The following is a 21,360-nucleotide window of genomic DNA, read 5'->3' on the forward strand; positions in this document are numbered from 1 at the left end:
TGGAGGTACAGAGGTGAGCAGAAATACTTACTGCTGTACTAACGGAGCTTAGGGTCCCAAGGAAGAGATGGACGTCAGCACAAGCTGAGATCAATGTTTGGAAGGAAGGAGTTCTACCAGGGGCACCCTCTGTAAGAAGCCCCACAGCTTCATAAGCCACCAAGGGAGAAATAAATGCTCATCTCTGACAAGCAGCAACTGCCGAGATACAACCCAATTTCAGAGACATTAAAATGTAGAGGAAAAAAGGTTCCCGTTAGAATGAAAGAAATATGGCAACAAAGGAATGTGCTCTAGGCTGGGGGTGGGGCGGGGAGACAATGGCTTCCGGGGGGACGTGAGGCTTGAGGTGGCGGTGGCCGACAGGTGTAAACTGGGCTGGGGCGGGGGGAGAGCACAACAAAAACAGGTGGAGAGAGAAAGACTACGAGAAGTAATGAAGTATCTGAAAACTTAGCATGGTCCCTGGCCCGTAGAAAGCACTCAGTCATCCTTAGCTATTGGCAAGCCTGCTGCTTACACAGCTCACGGGAGGGAGGGGCACACAAACGCAAGTGAGGAGACCAGAAACCAAAACCAAATGTTTTTTTTTGAGTACCCAGGGATCCCATATGTGGGTAGGCAGCACTCAACCACTGAGCCACACTGGCGTCCCTGAGTAGGTTTTATCATTTGTTTTGCTTGTTGTTTGTTTTTATTTTTTTCAGGCGGGACCAGGGACCAAACCCATGACCTCCCATGTGGTAGGTGGGCGCTCAACTGCTTGAGCCACATCCGCTCCCCAAATCTTTTTTAACAAGCATTCCCTGCAATGAAAAGTGAAGAACTACTTGTTAAAGACGTAAGAGGACCAGGCTCAGGAAGTCTGGGCTGACCCTAAGTGGTCAATTGAGCCAGGAGGACGGGGGAGCTGGAGACTTCACGGTCCCTGTGCAGCAGTTGGAGCTGCGGGACTGGATCAGGCCAAGGGGCTGTGAACAGGGTGCGAGTGCCCTTCCAGGCTGAGGCGGTGAGGAGTGACCCTCCCTCCAGCGCTGCCCTGACAACCTGGGAAGCCAAATGCGGAGACGGTGGTGTGTCTGTCACCCACCCTGGATGTGTGGTGTGAGCAAGAAATAAACTTTGGTTCTCTTAAGCCGCTGAGACAGGAAAGTTTCTTTGTTACCACAGCAAGGCCCAGCCTTACCCTGACTTACATGATACGTAAACCTGAGCTAAGGGGCTGCTGTGGGCAGGGAGAAGCAAGGAAACCAGGCTGTCAAGAAAAAGGAAGGAGAACAAGAGAGCAAAGAGAATCAGGAGCAAGAGGCTGTGTGGACCCAAAAGAAAGAGACAGAGAGGGCAGCTGGTTTTTCAGTTGCTGGTTCCCAGCCATGTGCTCTTGGGTCTTGGGTAGTGCCCTGCTTCCTTCCAATAAAGTCCCCATTGTCAACTGAGTGCCAGCTCAAGTGACTTTCAGATACTTAAAAACTAAAGAGCGTTGCTTGATTAAAACCCTCAGCAATTGCCTTATCACCAGCCAAGGCTGGCTGACACTACGCAGGCTGAGGCACTCTGATGCGCTAAAAGGCTTTGCTTCTGAATTGGACAACACTGGGCTCTGCACCGCACCCAGCAGCTCTGGTCTCAGAGCTGGAAGGATCCTTGACCCACGGGGCAAGATACAGAGCAGAGAAACGGCAACTGTCACCTGGATGACCCTCTGTGGTTTTCAAAGCATCTTCATTCCATTCCCACAACTATTCATCACCCCCTTTTTCTGTATGAGGAGAGAGGCACAGGAAAGGCAAATGCCCAAGGCGAGCAGAAGACTCCAGGCTCAGAATGAGAGGGTGACAGCAGCCAACACTCAGAGAGGACGCACCGCGTGCTGGCCGCTGTTCCCAGCACTTCATCCACATTAACTCATTTAATCCCTGTAACAACCCTATGAGTTAGGATGGTTTATCACCCCCATTTCACAGGTAAGTAAACTGAGGCACAGGTGGTTAAGCACCATGCCTCAAATCACAGAATTTCCAAACGGTAGAGCAGGCTTCAAACCCAGACCACCTGGCTCCAGTCTGTCCTCTTACCAACCGTCCACCCTGCCTCCCTAAAGGACACTCCAGAGGATGCAAACTCAACTGCCGTCGGGGCCCAGGCGGGTCATGGCCACGACATAATTGGGCAGGGAGGACTGGGGCACCCTGGATGGTGCAAATTCCAGTCGATGCAGAACACAAAGTGTCCAGTTTTTACAAGGCAGGTGCAGGCCACTTAAGACTCCTGTGGGCTTCAGGCAGCCGCCACAGCGGCCGTGCGTGGCCTTTGTGGCAAGGTCTCATTTTCATCCTGCACCAGGTAGCGGCCCAGGGAGATGAGTCTGGTTGGCTTGTACCATTAGGCCCTGTCCCCAGACGACCTGGGTCTGCTCGGGCATCACGATGACAAGAGCCGCCTTCAGGAAACCAGCCCAAGTCAGGCTCCCATGAGCTGGTCCAACTGCAGTGCTGGCGTCCTTCCCTGGCCCGTGTCAGTGCCTCAGGAGGGCCAGACACAGGGTGCAGGCTTCCTAGGGCAAAGGGGGTACGGGTGCTTGGGAATTACTCAGAGCCCCTGAGCACGCTTGGCAGAAGAGGGGACAGCATCACCCCTTCCCATGCCCACCTCCTCAAAGTCGTCCAGCTCCTCTAGCCTGGTCCGGACCTTCTCCGACATCGCGGACGTGGCAGCCCCGGTTTTGCCTAAATAGAAGAGATTCATATCACACAGGTGGCTTTTCTGTGTGATGCCACGGAACGAATAAAGATGGCAGGAAACTGTATTTTGTTTAAGGAAACTCTAAGACAATAAAAGCAGCTTCCCTATGGAATCAAAGCTCTATAGGGAAGGTCCTGGGTTCGGTTCCCAGTGCCTCCTAAAAAGACGAGCACACAACAAATAGACACGCAGAGCGGACAGCGAGTGGGGACGATGGGGGAGTGGGTAGAAATAAAGAAAGAAAATCAATCTTTTTTTTAAAAAAAGCTCCATAGAAGGCATTTCCATTTAGAAGTTCCTCTGGGGAGTAGAGTGGGCCAGCCTCAAAAAGGTTAACCACGGCGTTCGGCATTTACAAACTCTTCGCTGTCTCATTTGTTTATTCATAGAGAAAGCCGGTCCAGAGAAGGATGCCAAACATCCGTCATTTATTTGTTTTCCCTGAACAAAGGGCCCACTCACGCTCACACTACAGTGCAGAATTGTTGTGCCCTTGTACTAACAAAACAACCATCTCACTGTCTGCTCTGAGGTGGAAACACTGGGGCTTCAAAGCCCTCTCTCCGAGCAAACAGGACTAACTGTGCCTCCTCCCAGCATCTGCCAGCACAGCTCTTTCCATCGGCAGGGGCTGGCGGGGAGGAATGAAGGGACGGCCTCCCGGATGCAGGGCCAGCCGCAGGGCAAGGGGACCTGTCGAGGCAGCTGCTGCCCTTGCTACCGCCCGTTTCAGGACCCTTCCCCCATCTGAAGGGGTTTCTGCCCCCATCCTGAGGTCCGTGCGGCTCACAGCCAGCCAGGCCCTTGACCTTCCCGACCAAACCCACTCCCAGGCAATGAAAGCTGCTGCTCTTTGAAGGCGCTGGTTCTCGGCGCTCGTGCTGACTCACAAATGTGTCCAGGACCGGCTGAGCGCCCGTGGCCAATTCTTTAATCACTAACAAATACTAAAGTGAGGACGTTTTCCAAGTAATTTGCCTTTTTTCCCCTTGTCTCTATCTTTTCCTTAATTTTGAAACATACCATATACAGAAAGGACATAAAACATTTAACAAGAAATTATAAAACCTTTGTGACCACCACTAAGTCGCAGATTGTCTCACTTCTTTCCCTTGCAGTAATGTCCATGAACTTCACCCACATGGCTGCATGTAGCTAGAGTTCACTCATTGTCATGGCTGTTTAGAATTTTCCCTTGTATGGATATATAACAATTTCTTCATCCTACTGTCAGTGGACATTTGCGTTGGTTCTTGCTTGGGGCTATTATGAGCAATGCTGTGATCGTTTCTGTGCATGTCCTGACTCATAAATGCATGGATTTCCCTAGGGCAGCGCTGTGTGAGCTTTTATATGAATCACTTACAGATGTGTACAGATTCCGTTGCAGTAAGCCTGGGGTGGGGTCTGAGAGTCTGCATCTCTAGTAAGCATTCAGGAAATGGCAATGCTGCTAGTCCTTGGTTCAGGCTTAAGAAGCACAGAGCCAGAGCAGGGCTGACAAATGGCCAGATACAACTAGTTTAAGCCTTTCGGGCCACAGGGTCCCTACTGCAGCTACTCAACTCTGCTGTTGCACAAAAACGGCGACAGACAATACGCAAACATATGGGTGTAGCTGTGTTCCAATAAAACTTTATTTACAAAAACAGACAGCAAACTGGACTTGGCTGTGGGATACAGTTTGCCAATCCCTGATCTAGGGTATATCCTAGCAGTGAAATTGCTGGGTCAAAGGGTGGGCTCAGTTTCATTGTTAACAGATAATGCAGAAGCATTTTTACAAAGCGGTTGTGCTATGCAACACTCCCACCGGCAGCGAATGAGAGCTACTGCTGTTTCATATTCTCACCAACACGTGGTATCCATGGTCTTTTAGATCAGTCCAAACTGGTGGATGGGCAATGGTGTGATACACTTTCTTTGTGGTTTGGAGTCACTCAATGTTATACCCACTCCTTTTGATTTCTCACACTGCAAAGAATGGGACAGTTGCAGCTGCCACACCAGGGATACGCCCATGAACCACAGCTGTGCCACTCTGCACCCTAGTGGAACGTGAGCTCGGGCAGTGGCTCCCAAACCTCGAGGTTCCGAACAGGAATTGTCAGATCCCGGGCTTCTAGAGTGATTCGATACATCGAGGCCCAGCGATCTGCACTTGTATAAAAGTTCCCCGAGTGATCCTGACACTCAGCCAGTTTGAGACACCCTGGCCCAAGGCTTCCTTCTGACCTAGTGTCCTGGCAGAGAAAACTGAAAACCGCTGTGCTGACTCACAGATGTGTCTGTGATCAGTTGAGAACATGCTGCAATTATTTCATGACTAACAACTACCGAAGCAATGGAGTTTTCAAATAATTTGCCCTTTTTTGCCTTGTCTCTGTTTTTTCCTTAGTTTTAGAATATAAAAACTTATTTTTAAGGGACAAAGGCTTAAGATAAAGGAAAGGATCTCCAAAGGGAGAAATGCAGCTGGCTGGAGGGAGAGACGCTTAGATGGGGGAGACAATTCTTTTATAACTCTAAAATCATATGTAAGCTTATGGGGTTTTTTTGTTTTTGTTTTTTTCCCCTTTATTTATTTTTTTTAATGTTACACTCAAAAAATATAAGAGGTTCCCATATACCCCCCACTCCCCCTCACCCCACTCTCCCCACATCAACAACCCCCCACCACCATGGCACTCGCACTGCACACGGCGAACACACCCTGGAGCACGGCTGCATCACATGGACAACAGTCCACATCGAGTTCACACTCCCCCCAGTCCACCCAGCGGTTATGGCAGGATATATAACGTCCAGCATCTGCCCCTGCAACATCACTTAGAACAACTCCACGTCCCGAAAATGCCCCCATTATCACATCTCTTCCTCCCTCTCCCTGCCCCCAGCAACTACTCCACACCAATGCTACAATTACTTCCACTACTAGTCATAATAGTTCCATAGCAGAATATCAGTAAATCCACTCTAATCCATATTTTATTCCTCCATCCTGTGGAAACGTATGTTTTATTCCTAGTAGCCTCTTTGATCTTAATTACATTTGTTCTCTAAGTGTGTTCTCAAGTTTTCTATGTCTACACACAATCCAGAAAATAGCTTTACCTTAATTAAAAAGAAAAACTGAATAGCACATACATTTTCCTCCTTTGCGAAACTATATTAAAGGTAGTGGGAGAATTCTTCCATCAAAACAGTAACAACAACAAGAAAACTTACCTTTTTCAGATCCCATAAACAGATTCTGCAGAGACATAAGATACATTAATTTTTTAAAATATTTACTGGATTTTATGATTTAAAAAACATGTACTTAAATTATTACTCAACTAGTAGTAAGGCAATATGGTCCATCATTTTCCAAAATGCCATTTACTTATCTAAATGAAAGACAGAAATATGTAGTCAAAGAAGGAAAATACAGGTCACCAAAAACTACTGGAAATTAGAAATTTCTACTCAAGTCAAGGTTCTCAACATGAGCCAACAAACAGCAAAATTTCTGATATGACAGAAGCATTTAACAGACTCTAAATCAGGGTTGCTCAATCTTGGTACTAATGACATTTTGAATTGGAAAATTCTTTGTTGTGGGGCTGTCTGGAGCATTGAAGGATGTCTGGTCACATCTCTGGCCTCTACTCCCTTGAGTTTTCCCCAACAGCTGTGACAACCAAAAAAAACATCTCCAGACATTGCTAAATATCCCCGGGGTGGCGGGGCGGTGGGGGGGGGGACCCTCCTGGCTGAAAATCATTGCTCTAAGTTAACTCTATGCACTCAGGGAAAAAATAAGAAAAATATGTCAACAGCCCAGCAATCCTGCCTGACATTCTGCTCAACAAGCGTTGAGGCCAGCGGGAAGGTAACGAGAGGCGCCATGCAAGCCTCCTCGTTGCCAACCTCCTGCACCAACTCGCCCTAGTCACAGCCCCAATTCTTAGCTGGGCACACTGTCACCCACGATGGAAGTCTACACGTTTCAGCTTCCCTCGCATCTGCGTACAGCTATGACTACCCTCAAGACAATTCTATGTAACTGGAAATGTCGGGGAGTCTCCTCACATGGGAGGAGGTACACCCTTCTCTCCCCCTTTCCTTCTCTTTGACTTGGCAGAACAGTAAGACATAAAGAGTCAGATCCCTGATGACGAGGGAGCTGCTGTGCCAGTCCTGGACGGTCCATCTCGAGACTTTTCAGAGATATACTTCACTCTTGTTTTATGCCATTAGGGAGGTTTTAAGCAACTGAACCTAAACCTACCTAAAAGAGGCAGGGACTGGCTGTTCCCTTGGCAGGTCTCAGCAATCCTGAGCTTTTCCTCCCGTGCGTAGCCTGCCAAGTAGAGGGGAAGCCTCAGATTTCAGGCCTGTCCCCACACGAGCCGACTGCTCCACCTAGTGGCAGCTGCAAGAAACAGCAAACAGCCTTGGCTGAAACCAGCTGGGTGGGACTTGCCAAGCCCCGGCCTGGCCTGGCCTCCTCCAAGGTGGCGTGCGCCTCACTTCACAGCTCAAAGCTCCCCCAGAGATGGGACTCCACTGCTCCACGTCTTTCTCGGAACGGTGCCATGTCCCTGACTCAGTTTTCCGGAGACCAATCAGCACTTTTTCCTCCCAAGTAACACTGGCATAAGTGAAACTCAAAAAGCCCAGGAGAAGCAGACCTCTGACAGAGAGGAATTACCACTCAATCTCAAAGTGACACCGGGAGCAAAGTCTACTGCTACTCACGATAGAAAGCTTTTCGGTGGTGGTGTACCGGGCAAGGATTTCACCCCGTTTGCTGGACCACGGCTCGAAATCGGATCCTACAATGGAGTTCTCGTCTCTGTCCCGTTTCCTTCTGGAGCTGTCCTGAGGAAGAACAAGACAATCTCTTCAGCAGCAACATAGTTTTTATCTTAAAAAAAAAATGTACAAGCAGAAAGCAGGCAGCCCCTCACTGTGGAATAAAACAGATCTGTGTAAAAGTTTGCAATGACAAAAAGATATTTTTCAGGGCATTCCATCCCAAATGGCCAGTCAATATATCAAAAGACGCTCAAATATATAAGAATCAACAAAAGGCAAAGTGAAAGAGACCGTTTCTCAACTATCAGATTAGTAAAGAGTTAAAAGGATTGATAATACCCAGGGCAGCAAGGATGCAGGGAAACCGGCACTCATAAACACTGCTGGTGGGAATATAAATTGGTAAAGCCTTTTAAGAGGTCGACTTGGTAGCCATCAAAACCTCCTTCTTAGCCCTTTAATGATCTTCTAGAAAGCTAGCCTCAGAAATCCTTCCATATATGCACAAAAATACACGCATGTTTAAGGAAGACCATGAGCACTGGTTTGCACGAGTGAAAAAGCAGCAACAACCTATATGTCCATCAGTAGGAGACTGGCTCGAGATGTTACCAGCATTCTAGAGAATACTATACAGCCATTCAAAATCACAAACTTATTCTGTAAGTACTAATATGAAAAATTCTTCAAGATATCTAGTCAAGTTTTTTAAAAAAGCAAGCTGCAGAAGTAGAGCTACAGTTCAATTGCATTTATGTAAAAAAGTAAATAAATGTATGTGATGCAGCAAAGAATGATGGTTAAGAGCAGGCACGGGCCATCAGGTTAGAACACCTGCGTGTGAACCCCAGCTTGGATGTGACTAACATCTCTACTCCATGTCTGCCTCTTTAGATGATGATTATCTTACCCAGGACAACTAACAAGGAAGTGATGATGGACTATAGCCATCCCAAGGAACAGAGAGACTCTGCAACCACAAGCAAGGTAGTCCCACCCATCTGCCCCATGGGATCTAAGTCCCCTCCGGGTTGGAAAAGGACGACTGGCTAGAGTAGACTTGCTGGTGTTCTACTATAGACTTACTGTGATTCTAGCAATGGAAGAACTTCTACCACTGATGTGGAGGCAGTGGCCTCCAGAGGTTCTGAGGGGAGGGAGAGGGAAAAACAGGTGTAATACGGGTTAATTTTTGGGACACTAGATTGTCCTGAAAGATGCTGCAATGACAGATACAGGCAAGTAGATATCCTGTCACAACTTAAAAAATTATGTAGGCAAGAGTGTGGACTCCAGTGTAAGCTATGATCCATATTTAGTGGCAATGCTCTAATACGTGTTCATCAACTGTAACAAACGTACCACACTAATGAAGGATGTTGTTAATGTGGGAAAGTGTGAGAGGGGGAGGGAGTGCAGCATATTGGGAATCCCCTACATTTTTTTATGTAACATTTATGTAATCTGAGTATCTTCAAAAAAAATTTTTTTTAATGAGGACTATAATGCCTTTCTCCTAAGATCACAAGCCACACAACGAGCTGCTCCTATTCCTGTTGTTCTTGTCACTTTTTGTGTAGGAACAGGCATGTAAATGCTCAGACATTACTGTCATAAATATCTATGTAATACAAGAAAAAAGCGATGGAAAAATCCACATTATGCTGATAACACAGACAGAAGCAGAAGCGAACAAGGGGTCAGTGGAATTTTACCTGTAGTGTCTGACTCTTTCACATCAAAAACTAGTGAATGCAGAATAGGTGTAGCTCACTGGTTGAGCACCTGCTTTGCATGTATGAGGTCTCAGGTTCAATCCCTGGTACCTCCTTTAAAAAATATTTTTTCTAATAGAAAAAAAATTTTTTTTAAATTAGTGACTAAAGTATATAACTGTATAAAAATAAATCCAAAGCAATGAAATTAAAGAATACAGTTTAAAAGAAAGAGAGGGAAAAAGAGAGAATGACAGTGAGAGAAAGGGAGAGGGTGGGGGGAGGGAGATAGGAAAAGAGAGAGGGAAAGAGGGGGTGAAAAAGAGGAAGGAAGGGAAGAAAGAAGATGAAGAGAGAAAGGGAAATAGGGAGAGAGAGGGAGGGAGGAAGGGAGTAGGGAAGGGAGAGAGAGAGGAAGTGTGAAAGAGGGTCAGAGACACAAGGAGGAAGAGAAGGAGGAAGGGAGGGAAGGAGGGAAGGAAGAAGGGAGGGAGAGAGCGAGGGAGGGAGGGAGGGACAGACTTCCAGGACCTACCCCAGCCTCTCACCAGCTGGGTCATACCCTATAAACTGTCCCCTGGGGAAGTCTGTATTATTTCATTTGTGATAACCAGAATGCACCTGTGCATTACTTATGCGATCTAAAACCCAAAAGCAAGCACCCATCCCTGCACCCGCAGAACCGCCACCGAGCGGACTGACTCCAGGTCAGGGCCTGTTACCATGGCAGCTGCGCTGGCTGCAGGGTCGGCCGTGGCTGCAAACATGGAGAGGGGGTCAGTCCCATCCAGGACGCTGCTCAGCGGGTCCACGGCGGAGCTGGAGGAGGAGGAGGACGTGGAAGAAGTGCTTCCTTTCCGGCTCACCTTCTTTGTCCTCGATTCTGTGACCTGTTGGGAAAATGTGCGGAGGCCAAAGGGAAGTCTCCTACTGCAGAACACTCAGTGGGTTCCTCTCTCTCACCCCATTGCTGCAGGGACCAGTCGTCTGCAACAGTCTTACTTGGGATGCTTATTTTTGTGGGTGACACAGTGGCGTGACTCAGAGTCCCAGCTGGTGAGGAAGGCAGGCAGGAAGGAAGGGCCAGGGCTATGAGGGTGTACGAGAAGGTGACGCAGCTGCCTTCCTACAAGGCTTTGGGCTCAGACTGTGGCCCTGGACAGGCAGCATCGGCATCACCCGTGAGCTTATTAAAAATGTAGACTCTCAGACCCCGCCCGGGACCTACTGCATCGGGATCTGCATTTCGGTAAGGTCTTCAGGTGGCTGGCAGGGAAGCCAAGGCCCAGGCAGGGGAGTGACCCAGGATACTGAAGGTCACCAGGTCACGAGCTCTGAACAGTCTCGGCGGCTCCGCACGGCCATCTCATTTCCACGGAGCATGAACGTCCAAACTCCTTTCTTTCTGGAGAACGTGGCCCACTCCCACCTACTGGGGTACGTATCTGGGAAGGAGGTAAGGAGCATCCGCAAAGCCACGTTTGGACCACTGGTCCCCACCAACCCCTGACTTCCAAGGACAAGACCAGGGGTGAAGCCCTGAGCAAAGAGGCCCAGACTGGAGTCTCCTTCTGGGAATTTAAGATCAGTGGTCAGAGGAGGTAGTTAGACTGCACTCCTTTAAATGAGGAACCTGTGAAAGCTCAGGGCCCAGTGGTCCTGGACGCTTTGTACAGAGAAGCAGAGAAAGGCAATCTGCAAAGAGAGAGAGAAGCAGAGAGAAGAATGGAGGGACATATCCAAATGAAGGCTAGAGAAAAGCACCTAACACTGGCGCCACCTGCTGCTTTTATCTGTTCAGCACCTGTTCTTCTCTCTCCCAGTCTCAATACTCCAAACATCTGTGGGCAAGAAGCCTCCCCAACACTCAGGTCCTGCAGGCACAGTGGGGCAGACTCTGCTCCCAGGTCTCGGGGTGGGCATGAGACCTAGTCCGATCAGTCAGCATATTCTATGTCCCTGGTCACCAGGGCTGGTTCAGAGAAGGACACATAAACCAGCTGAGGATTCAAAAACGATCGGAGAAGAGAATCTCCTGGCTGTCCGTGCTGCGCAACTAGCAGGATGAAAGGCTGGAGCTGCTGCAGCTCTTCTGGAAAGTGAAGTCCTAAAAATATAACTAATACACTGGTGAGGTCGGCCACAGCCCTGTAAGCCCATGGGGGGCTGTAGGGGACCTGGGAAGCTGTAACCATCTTTGTATTTTCTCATGTCTTCTGCCTTTAAGAAACTTTATATCCTTCCAGTCCACTGGCATTGATCTATCTGTCAAGCACATCTCCACCTCATTACGACAACCACATAGTTTCTATTTCTTGCAAATAAAGAGATGGACCACCAAGGTCTCTTGCCTGCCTATTTTTCTCTTCTTAAATAAATTTCCTAATAGACTAAAATGCTATACTAGGAAGAAAAAAAAAAAAGATGCCACAGTAGATATAGTAGACAGCATCTAATGGTAATTAGAGTGACACAATATATGCCACATAAACAAGAAGCAGGACATATTTTGTTTAAACATCCATATGAGGAGCAAGGTCATCCCATACTGTGACTGCCTGACTAATGAGAAAGGGGGAGTGAAAATGGTTGTGGTCGAGGCCAACCAAAAAGACCCAGGAATACTGGCGGTTACTTCATTGAATGAGAATACCATTTCGAGGGGCCCTTGACAAAACTTACAGTTATGGGTTTCAGTGGGTGATAGTCCCCAAACTCCAATGGCACGGTCTCCAGTCGGCATGACGCAAATTCAGCTTTGTAGTTCCTATTTCTGGAATGCCTGGTGAACACCAAAATAAGATACCAAGTGGTTGGTAGGGGTCCATGAAACACTAAAAACTTCCTGATGCCGAGGTAGTTTATAGAGGAACAATATTCCTACCAATGCCAACAAAATTTTTTTACTGGCTTGAAAGCATAAAGAGCTGCCAAGGCCTACTGGACTTGTGGGGCCATCATGGATATGAGAACAAAGGAAAGTTCCCTAGGTGGAACTGACTTCTCTCACCCAGCTTTCCCTCTCAAGGCCTTTGTCGATTCTGGGCAGGGGACGAGAGGCTGGAGCCAGCAGAGGGCAGCTGCCAGGAGGCTGAAAAGCCAAAGGGCCTCGAGGGACTCTCACGGGGCTGGGGAGACAAATGAAGAGTCTGGGGTTGCTCACAGAGCCAGGACTTTGGGGAAGGGCTTCGGCAGAGAAGGGCAGGGAAGTAAGAAACCCAGTCCTGGTTTCTTTCTCCAATTATTCGCCAATTAAGCTGTTTAGGGCAAGAGAAAGAAGCCCAGCAGAAAGCAGAGAGAGAACAGAGCTTTCATCAGTTCCATGGGGGTTTAACAAGGGAAGAGAGAATTAGAGAGCGGGAAAATAAAAAAGGAGGAAAGACCCAGACTGACCCATGGAGAGGAAGAAGGATGGAAAGCACAGAAAAAAGCATGAGAAACATAAGGGACATGGAGAAAAGGTTTTACATGCATATAACTGGAATCTCAAAGGGGAAAGGAGAAAAAATAGAGGTGGAAGTAATATTTGAAGAGACAATAGCTAAAACATTTTCCAAAACTAAAGAAAGACTTGTGCTTCAGAGCAGGATAAATACCAAAAAAAAAAAATCATACCGAAATGGCTAAAAACCAGAAAGAGAGATCTTAAAAGCAACATTTGGAAAGACACATTATTTTCAAAGCAACAATACAACTGATAGCTATCTTCACTATACAAAAGTGAGAACCAGAAGACAAAGGGATAATATCTTTAAAGTGCTAAAAGAAAAGATCGCCAGCTAGAATTCTAGGCCTAGTGAAACTACCCTTTAAACACAGGGCAAAATACTCCAAGAAAAACTTACAGCAGCAGAACCACACAAAGCTAAAGGCAGAAGGAAAATGACTCGAGTTGAAAGCAAAACACACACACACACATAAATATATAACACATATACACGTACTAATGAGTAACAATAGGTTAAGGTGTGGAGAAAACAAGATGATTACTGTCCATATGAAATAATAATAAATAAATTTAGAATACTAAAATAAATGTAGAATTTAAAATGCACGAAAACTTCAGATGAAAGGCAAGAGGGAGTAAATGGAGGGATCTTTGTGGTGATGGACCAGTTGTGATCCATCTGCACATGGATCTACATATGCAATAAAAAAGCATAGCCCTATACACACAGAGACACATACACATACACGGGAGTGCACATAAAACTGGTAAAGTCTGAATAGCATCTATGGACTGTCAATCTCCTGGTTTTTCATGCTATTCTATAGTTAGGTAAGGTGTTAGCATTGGGAAACTGGGTGAAGAAGGGTGTGTGGGACCTCAGTGTAGTATTTGTACAACTTTCTTTGAATCTTTATTTCAAAATAAAATCTTAAAAAATAGTAACTAGCCAAAGATTTAGAAATTAAACACTACACTTCTACATGACCCAAGGGTCAAAGAAGAAACCGAAATGGAAATTAGAAAATACTTTGAACAACTAATAAATGATAATGACAATAATGACATATCAAAACCTGTGAGGTACAGCTGAATCTGGGCTTGGAAGGAAATTTATCGCCTTAAATGGAAATGTTAGAAAAGAAAGGCTGAAAATAAATGATCTAAGTACCCAACTTTAAAGGTTAGAAAGAAGAGCAGATTAAATCCAAAGAAGGCAAAAGAAAAGAAAGAAAATGATGAAATAAAAAACACATGTGGAAAACGTATGTGGCGCAAGTTGTTGAGCACCCGCCTCCCACATGGAACGTCCCAGGTTTGGTTCCTGGTGCATCCTGAAAAAACAAAAACAAACAACAAGCAAAACAAACAAACAAAAAACAACTCTTGGAGAGACTATAAAAAGAAGAAAAGCCTTCTAACAGCCCCACACACACTTTTTTTGAGGCCAGCATAACCTCTGATACCAGAACCTGATAAAACATTAAAAGAATAGAAAGTTACAGGCCAAAGTTTCATGATTATAGATGCAAAATGAAATATTAGCATAGATCATCTAGCAATATTATAAAAAGGATAACATATCATGAATAAGTTGAGGTTGTTTCAGCATTAAAAGATAATTTTCCAAAAAAAAGGTAAAATCACGACTCTCATAGATATAAAAACAAACAAATGTTAAAGGTTTTATTTAACTCATTATTGAAGAAACTGGTGAGGTGGTACAACCACTTCAAAGGAGACCCCAAAGAACAGCTAGAGGTCCAGAGCTGCGTGGTGGGTAGTTTTAAACACTGGCCCTCACCCTACAGTCAAACCATGGACTTAACAGTAAGTATGTGGTAACCTCCTGATATACAAGTAAAATGTAAGTAACCATGATATTAGAAAGCATTCCAGTTTTGGAAACCTCTGGTATTTTTAGACATTTTTGGAAACCTCTGGTATTTTTTTTAGAATACTTTCACACCATTATTCTTAAGACTACTCTGATCTACTTGAATAATTTAAAAATCTTTCAGGGTAGATGGAAACTTCAGAAAAGTTTTGTAAACTAATGATTAATTTCAATTAACAGTATAGACACTAAATTGTTCCTTTTTTTCTGGAATACACTGGAAACTTATTTCTGCTCAAACAGTTTAAAATCGAAAGGAACAAGCATGGGATATGGATCGGGGTGGAGGTACAGGGGAGGAGGTAGAAAATGTTTTCATATTTCTGCATCTCTGTCACAAAATTTTAAGAGTATCATGGCTTGCTAGATTAAAAAATTTTTTTGAACTCACATTTTAACCAAACACTTTCCTGCAAGTTTATATCCATACATATAATTTTAGGACTCTAAAGGCTAAGAGAGTCACAGAATCTCAGTGCTAGAAGAATCATCAATAATTTCATTAGTAGGACACCCTACCCTCATCCCCGTCCTTGAATCTTCAAGCAGGACTACTAATCCATTCTGGAACAATCTGAATACTTCCTGTTTATAAAATCTCACATTCCAGAAAAACAGCTTTTCTGGGCACAGGGGATGACTTCCCACCCAACCCCACCTCTCAACCCCTCAAAAGAAAGAAGAAACGCAAAGCGCCCACAAACCTGACCACTCCATTTCCTTGGCTTGCAAGTCCCTTGAATCCATTACTACACCCCTCCCCGCCCCCACACACATCTATTCACAGCCTCACAATTTCAGCACCCAACACCTAACTATGCCTTTCAATAAGTCACCTTTATCCAAACGCCCTGCTAATCCAGAAACCCAAACCAGCACAAAATAACTGAGCTTACATATAAATTTCATTTCTAACCCTTTCTAAATAAATTTGGCTTTGGGTGCAGGAAAGGAACACAAGGGCTGGTGGACAATATGGATTAGGCTCTCCTTTTTTCTTTTTTAAGGGCATATCACTACCACACTATACTACCCAGTTCCTCTTGGTGACATTTTCAAAAGATACAATGTCTTCATCTTCCAAAATATTACAACTGACATCACCTAGCAAGCATTTTTCCAAAACTTCCTGTAATATACTGTCAATCCTTGATTTACAGAATAAAACAAACATGACCTAAAAAGATAAATGAATTTGAATAAGTCACCAACAGTTAGATGGCATTTTAAAAATCCAATTATATTTTTCTTCCTTTCAGATCATTCTTAACAACCCTCATCAGGTGTCAAGTCAAGGAATATTTTCCAGGTTAATTTAATAGACTGAGTAGAAAATTTAACCTGAAATTTAGTTGCAAATAAGATTTTCATCCTTATCATATTTACTAACAAATCATTTAGCAGGTGAGAAAAGCACTATATCAAAAGTGCAGTGTGATTTGCCATGAACAACCAAACAGCAGCCCTGATTAAGGATGCGTTTCTATCAGCCAGGCTCCAAGTCAAGTCCTGGGCCTCCATTTCCTCGTTTAATCAACCCCATGAGGCAGGTACTATGATTATACCCATTTTTCAGACAGAGAAGCTGAGGCTATGAGTATGTTGGTAACATGACAAAGGTCACAGGAGCAGGAAGTGATAATAGAGCTGGAGTCCAACCCCAGCAGTCAGAGTCTCGGATTCATCTAAAGTTCATCTTGAGAATCTTAACAATTGAACAACAGTCTGCTTTTTTTTTTTTTTAAAGGCAAAGCTTTGAAATGAAATTCATTTTTTTTAAAGTTTGGGGGGTGAGAGTCTTTGGGAAAAAGTACTTTCTGGAAATAAATCTAAAAAAGAAAATAAAAAAGAAAGTTTACTCCCACCCTGAAGGCCTGGGGCAAACAGCTATATTTTGATTTCCTGCCACTGCTTCCATTTATTTCCTCCAACGTGCTCTCTGATCTTAAGCATTTCTTGCATTCGGAGACCTTGAAGCATCTTTCTTCTGTGCCTGGGTTGCCTGAATTTAGAAAGGCCAACAGCCCCAGTGGACATTTTCTCAAAAATCCTTCCATCACCCCCAACTCCCAGACAAAGCTGATATGCCTGATGAAAGTGCCCCGTAAATCTCAGTCACCAGCAATACAGAATGCTCACCTGGCCCCTTGGACACCAAAAAGGGCCAACTCTTCTTATCTCTTCTCCTGGCCGTCTCTGGCCTTGGCAACCCAAAGCCGGGGCCTGGGATCAGCAGCAGTATCATCGCGGGAGAGACTGTTAGAAATGCAGAAACCAGGCAACCCCCCACCTACAGGGCCAATCTGAAGTTTACAAAGATCCCCAAGTGACACATATGGGTGTAAAAGCTTTTAACTATTTCCACCTGATAATATGAACACAGAGCAATTACAATATGATTTACCAAATCTCACATATCCTGGAAATGCCACAATCCACTAATATTTTTTCTCTGCAATTTTAATTCTCAAGTGATTCTTTATTTCAGTTACTAGTCACGTAATCTGGTTGCATTTTTTTTTTCCCACAGTCAAAACATACCATCCCCTTCAAAATCCTTAAAATGATGGAGAGTTCTGACTCCAAAAGGTGGCAATGTCAGGTATGCAATTGCCATAGAATTAAACAGGAAATGTGATTTGAAGTGCACTGGGCATCTTGTGTCTTAGGCCAGACCAAAATATATCAGAGATAATGAAAAATGTGGGTAAAAGGGAGCAGACAGGAAGACCCATGACACCACAGCATAGTTTGGGGAGCCTAAAAACCCAGAAACCTCAGTCCAGAATCTAGATTTATGATCCTAAGAGACAGGCTCTGGGTTCCAAACGTCTGGCTCCAAACCTCGGCTTCCTTTGTGGGCTGTATGACTTAAGGCAACTTGCTTCATCTGCCTGTATTTCTTCATCTGGAAAACGGGGTTATTAAATGGATTAGATGGGATGTTGCAAGTTAAGCACTTAGCACAGTGCCTAGCACAAAATAAAGGTGCAATAAATGCCAAATTTCATGACAGAGACCTCACAGAAATAAAGAGAGTTGTAAGTATATTGATAAATTAGATGAAAAGGACATATTCCTAGGAAGACATAAAGTACCAAAACTAACTCAATAACAAAAAAGATAAAAACATGAAAAACAAACAAAACTAACTCAAGAAGAAAGAAAATTCAAATAGTTCTATAAAAACTAACTCAAAATGGGCCAATAATCTAAATTTAAAAGCTAAAGCCACAAAACTCTTAGAAGAAAACATAAGAGGTAAATTTCATGACCCTGGATTGGACAATGCTTTCTCAGCTATGTCACCAAAAGCATAAGCAACTACAGAAAAAATAGATACAGTGGACTTTATCAAAATTATAATCCTTTGTACTTCAAAGGATGCTATCAAGAGAGTGAAAAATATGTGGAGAGAGAAAATAGTGCAAATCATGTATCTGAAAAGAGTTTAACATCCAAAACATATATACCCTTACAATCGATAACAAAAAGACAACACTAATAAATAATGAGCAAGGGACTTGAATAGATATTTCTCTAAATATGATACACAAATGGCCCAAAAGCACATGAAAAGATGCTCAACATCATTTATCATTAGGGAAATGCAAATCAAAACCAGAAGGAGATACAACTTCACATACACCAGAATGGCTATTATCACAATAATGGAAAATAAATAAGTGTTGGCAAGTTGGTGGAGACTTGGAACCCTCTTGCACTGCTGGTGGGAATGTAAAATGGTGCCACCACATTTACATCCAGTTTGGCAGGACCTCAAAAAGTTAAACATATAATGACTATATGACCTGGCAATTCCACTTGTAGGTATATACGCCAAAGAACTGAAAGCAGGGACCCACAGATACTTGTACTCCAGTGTTCACAATAGCTAAAAGGTGGAAACAACCCAAGTGTCTGTCAACAGATGAATAGATAAACAAATTGTGGTATATCCATGCAAGGAGTATCATTGAGCCATGAAAAGGAATGAAATTTAACACATGCTACAACATGGATGAATTCTGAAACCATTATGCTAAGTGAAATAAACTAGACACAAAGGAACCAATATTGTATGATTCCACTTACATGCAATATCTATAATAGCCAAATTTATAGAGGCAGAAAACAGATTAGAGGTTAAGTGGGGCTGGGAGTGGAGGTGGGTATGTGGAATGGGGAGTTACTGCTTAATGGCTACAAAGTTCTAGTTTGGGGTGATGAAAAAGATAGTGGCAATGGTAGAACAACATTGTGAATATACTTAATGTCACTGAACTGTACACTTAAAGGTGGTTAAAATGGCAAATGTTATGTTTTATATAAACATATATAATACATACGTAACCACAATAATTTTTAAAAAAACACAATGTACATGAATATTAAGTGACTTAAAATGTCCCAATTGAGGTTTAAAAAATTGGTTAAAATGGCAAATTTTGTTATCTACTTTATTATACATATATAATATACACATATATATGTATACTTTTTTAAAAAAGCATCTTCCTGGATTTTTGTATTACAAAATTTCAGATAAGTCATTGAAGCTGGATGTTTCTCCTGTTTTTAATGCTCAAGCCTCGCTGATTCCCTAAAAGGTGCCTGGCCTTCTTGTCAAGGCAGCACTGCTATGTTAAGGAAATCTCAGGGTGTCAGAACAGCTCAGAGAAGGAGCGCCCAATCCTGATTTAGTGGGTCAAAGAAGGCCTCAGAAAGAAGCACTATCTTCAAGATTAGCCAAGTCAAGGGAATGAGGGAAGGTGTTTGTTTATAAAGCTTAAAACCTGAAGGTTGTACCTGATTATTTCTTAAAATCTAGGGCTGAATATTCTTCCATTTGCTCACTTACTCTCTCATCCAATGTAAACTATTTCACGATTTGGAGAGAAAGAAGGGGAAATTATCTTCCTTTCTGAGATGCAGGGGAGAGCTCACATACCCAATTAATTCCACTATCATCACCACAAGATGTCTAAGTTCTCCAAACACACATTATCACCCACTGAAGCCTGAAGCTCCAGTCATCCCCGGCTACTCCAGTCAAAAGAGTTCTAAAAAGCCTCTGAGCCTTGGCACACGCTGTTCCTTCCTGCCTGGTGAGCTCCCAGTCATCCTCCAAGACCCAGCTTAAGGCACTTTCTCTCTGAAACCTTCCCTAAGCCCACCGGGGTGGGGGAGGGGGGTTGATTGCTCCCTTCTTTGGGCTTTCCACATTCCTTCTTTGAACATCCCTCTATCCTGTGTGCCTACTCCATTTCACGACCAGTTACTTGAGGCCAAGGAATAGGCCTGAGGGTCTCTGTATCCTCACTGCCCAGCATAGCATGCAAGACAAACATTTTACAGATAAGAACAGCAAGTCTCCTCTAGGTGAACTGAGTACCTCAGGAAACAGACCAAGCAGGCTCGGGGTTGGGGCCATTATTCCCTTCATCTAGGGCCTCCAGAACCGGCGCCAACTTCCACTGGGAAAGCTGAAGTTTAGGACATTGGGTTTTCTTTGGGGACTGAAAGGGGAGGGGGCCATGGAAGATGCGGGGCAGTGGTAGATAGGAGAGAATCAAGTACCCCACTCATCCGACTTCAGGGAACTTCTCTGGAGTAGGGTAGTGCCCAGGAATTCTGTAGTCAGGACAACCTGGGGATGGGGTGGGAGATCACAAAACCCAACAGAGAAAGCAACTCATGCACACAAACACACACACAGAGACAGACACACCCACAAGCTGAGACACACACGGAAACAGAGAGGCCCAGAGACACCCAAAGACACCCCTCCGCAAAGCCCACTCGCCGCTCCTTCCTTACCAGGGAAAGGCGGCCATCTTCCCAGTCACATGACCGCCTGCGCGGGAGCTGCCGGCCCCCTTCTCCCGTCCGGACCCCGCCCCGCCCCGCCCTGGCCGCCATGATTGTGAGGGGCAGGGAAACCGGGCCACTCTGTCCTTAGGCGCCATGATTGTGAGGGGCAGCTGCCCGCCCCGCCGTGGTTCAGCCCCCGCCGGCGCCATGATGGTAAGGGGCACTTGGTTCCACCAGCAAACCCTGGATGCTTAGCCCACGTGCGCCCTCTAAGGGCGGAGAAGGTTCCAGACAGACGGATCGAACAGATAAACAGCCATCTCTGGGAGGGAAGAGCGTTTTCGGGGTTCAGAACCCTCTCTAGCCACCGCCTTCCCCTCGCGCATCACGGAAATTAGGCAATTTCAGAATCTCCTTGCGTTGACTAACCACCAAGGTCTGTAAAGCGCTATCCTAGCTGCATATTGACAGTCTTTAATCGGAACTAAACCAAATGGGGAAAACAGGATTAGCATTTCACCTCCCTCGGCAGAGCTGTGCTTTTCTGTGAAGGTAGAAAACCATTTCTATTATTTCTATTACAGCACTTATGGATGCTCTAGTGTTTTCTGACTTGTTAAAAAAAAAAAAAAAAGATGCATGTCCCGATATATTCACAGGATAATTTCCTAACAGCTACCATTTACTAAGTGCCTAATATGAATGTCAGGCACTCTGCTGAGCCCTTGGCTTGCACCCTCCATTGCCTCCTCACTACCACCCTCTTAAATAAATGAAATAAATACCCATGATGAAGAAACGAACTTTTCTAAGTGCCAAGCCTAGTAGATGCCTAAACCAGGATTTGAACTCATTCCAAAGCAGAGTCACCTCTTAGTCAATCTAACGGCAGAGACTGTTGGCTAATCATAAAATAGCGTCTGCTCCTGGCTTTTAGTTAG

The 21,360-nt window shown here is 44.7% G+C and overlaps 1 protein-coding gene across 5 annotated transcripts in view; it reads right to left on the reverse strand.

Moving 5' to 3' along the window:
* Positions 1-20,497, reverse strand: part of VPS35L (VPS35 endosomal protein sorting factor like) — a 121,406-nt gene extending 100,909 nt beyond the window's left edge. For 2 of the 5 annotated variants that reach the window (XM_058286360.2, XM_058286361.2), the window contains exons 1-6: positions 20,426-20,467; positions 11,943-12,042; positions 9,983-10,150; positions 7,486-7,608; positions 5,971-5,995; positions 2,650-2,726 (exon numbers count right to left, since the gene is read on the reverse strand). In XM_058286360.2, coding sequence (XP_058142343.1) covers positions 2,650-2,726; positions 5,971-5,995; positions 7,486-7,608; positions 9,983-10,150; positions 11,943-12,042; positions 20,426-20,442 — 510 coding nt within the window. In that variant the 5' untranslated portion in view covers positions 20,443-20,467. Of the gene's footprint in view, positions 1-2,649; positions 2,727-5,970; positions 6,132-7,015; positions 7,160-7,485; positions 7,609-9,982; positions 10,151-11,942; positions 12,043-16,744; positions 16,829-17,449; positions 17,514-20,425 lie in introns of those variants that run through there. The other 3 variants (XM_071211313.1, XM_071211312.1, XM_058286359.2) reach the window with 3 other exon arrangements.
* Between the last annotated feature and the right edge of the window lie 863 nt (positions 20,498-21,360).

The sequence above is a fragment of the Dasypus novemcinctus genome, chromosome 23 (assembly GCF_030445035.2).
Source record: "Dasypus novemcinctus isolate mDasNov1 chromosome 23, mDasNov1.1.hap2, whole genome shotgun sequence".
Classification (NCBI taxonomy): Eukaryota; Metazoa; Chordata; class Mammalia; order Cingulata; family Dasypodidae; genus Dasypus; species Dasypus novemcinctus.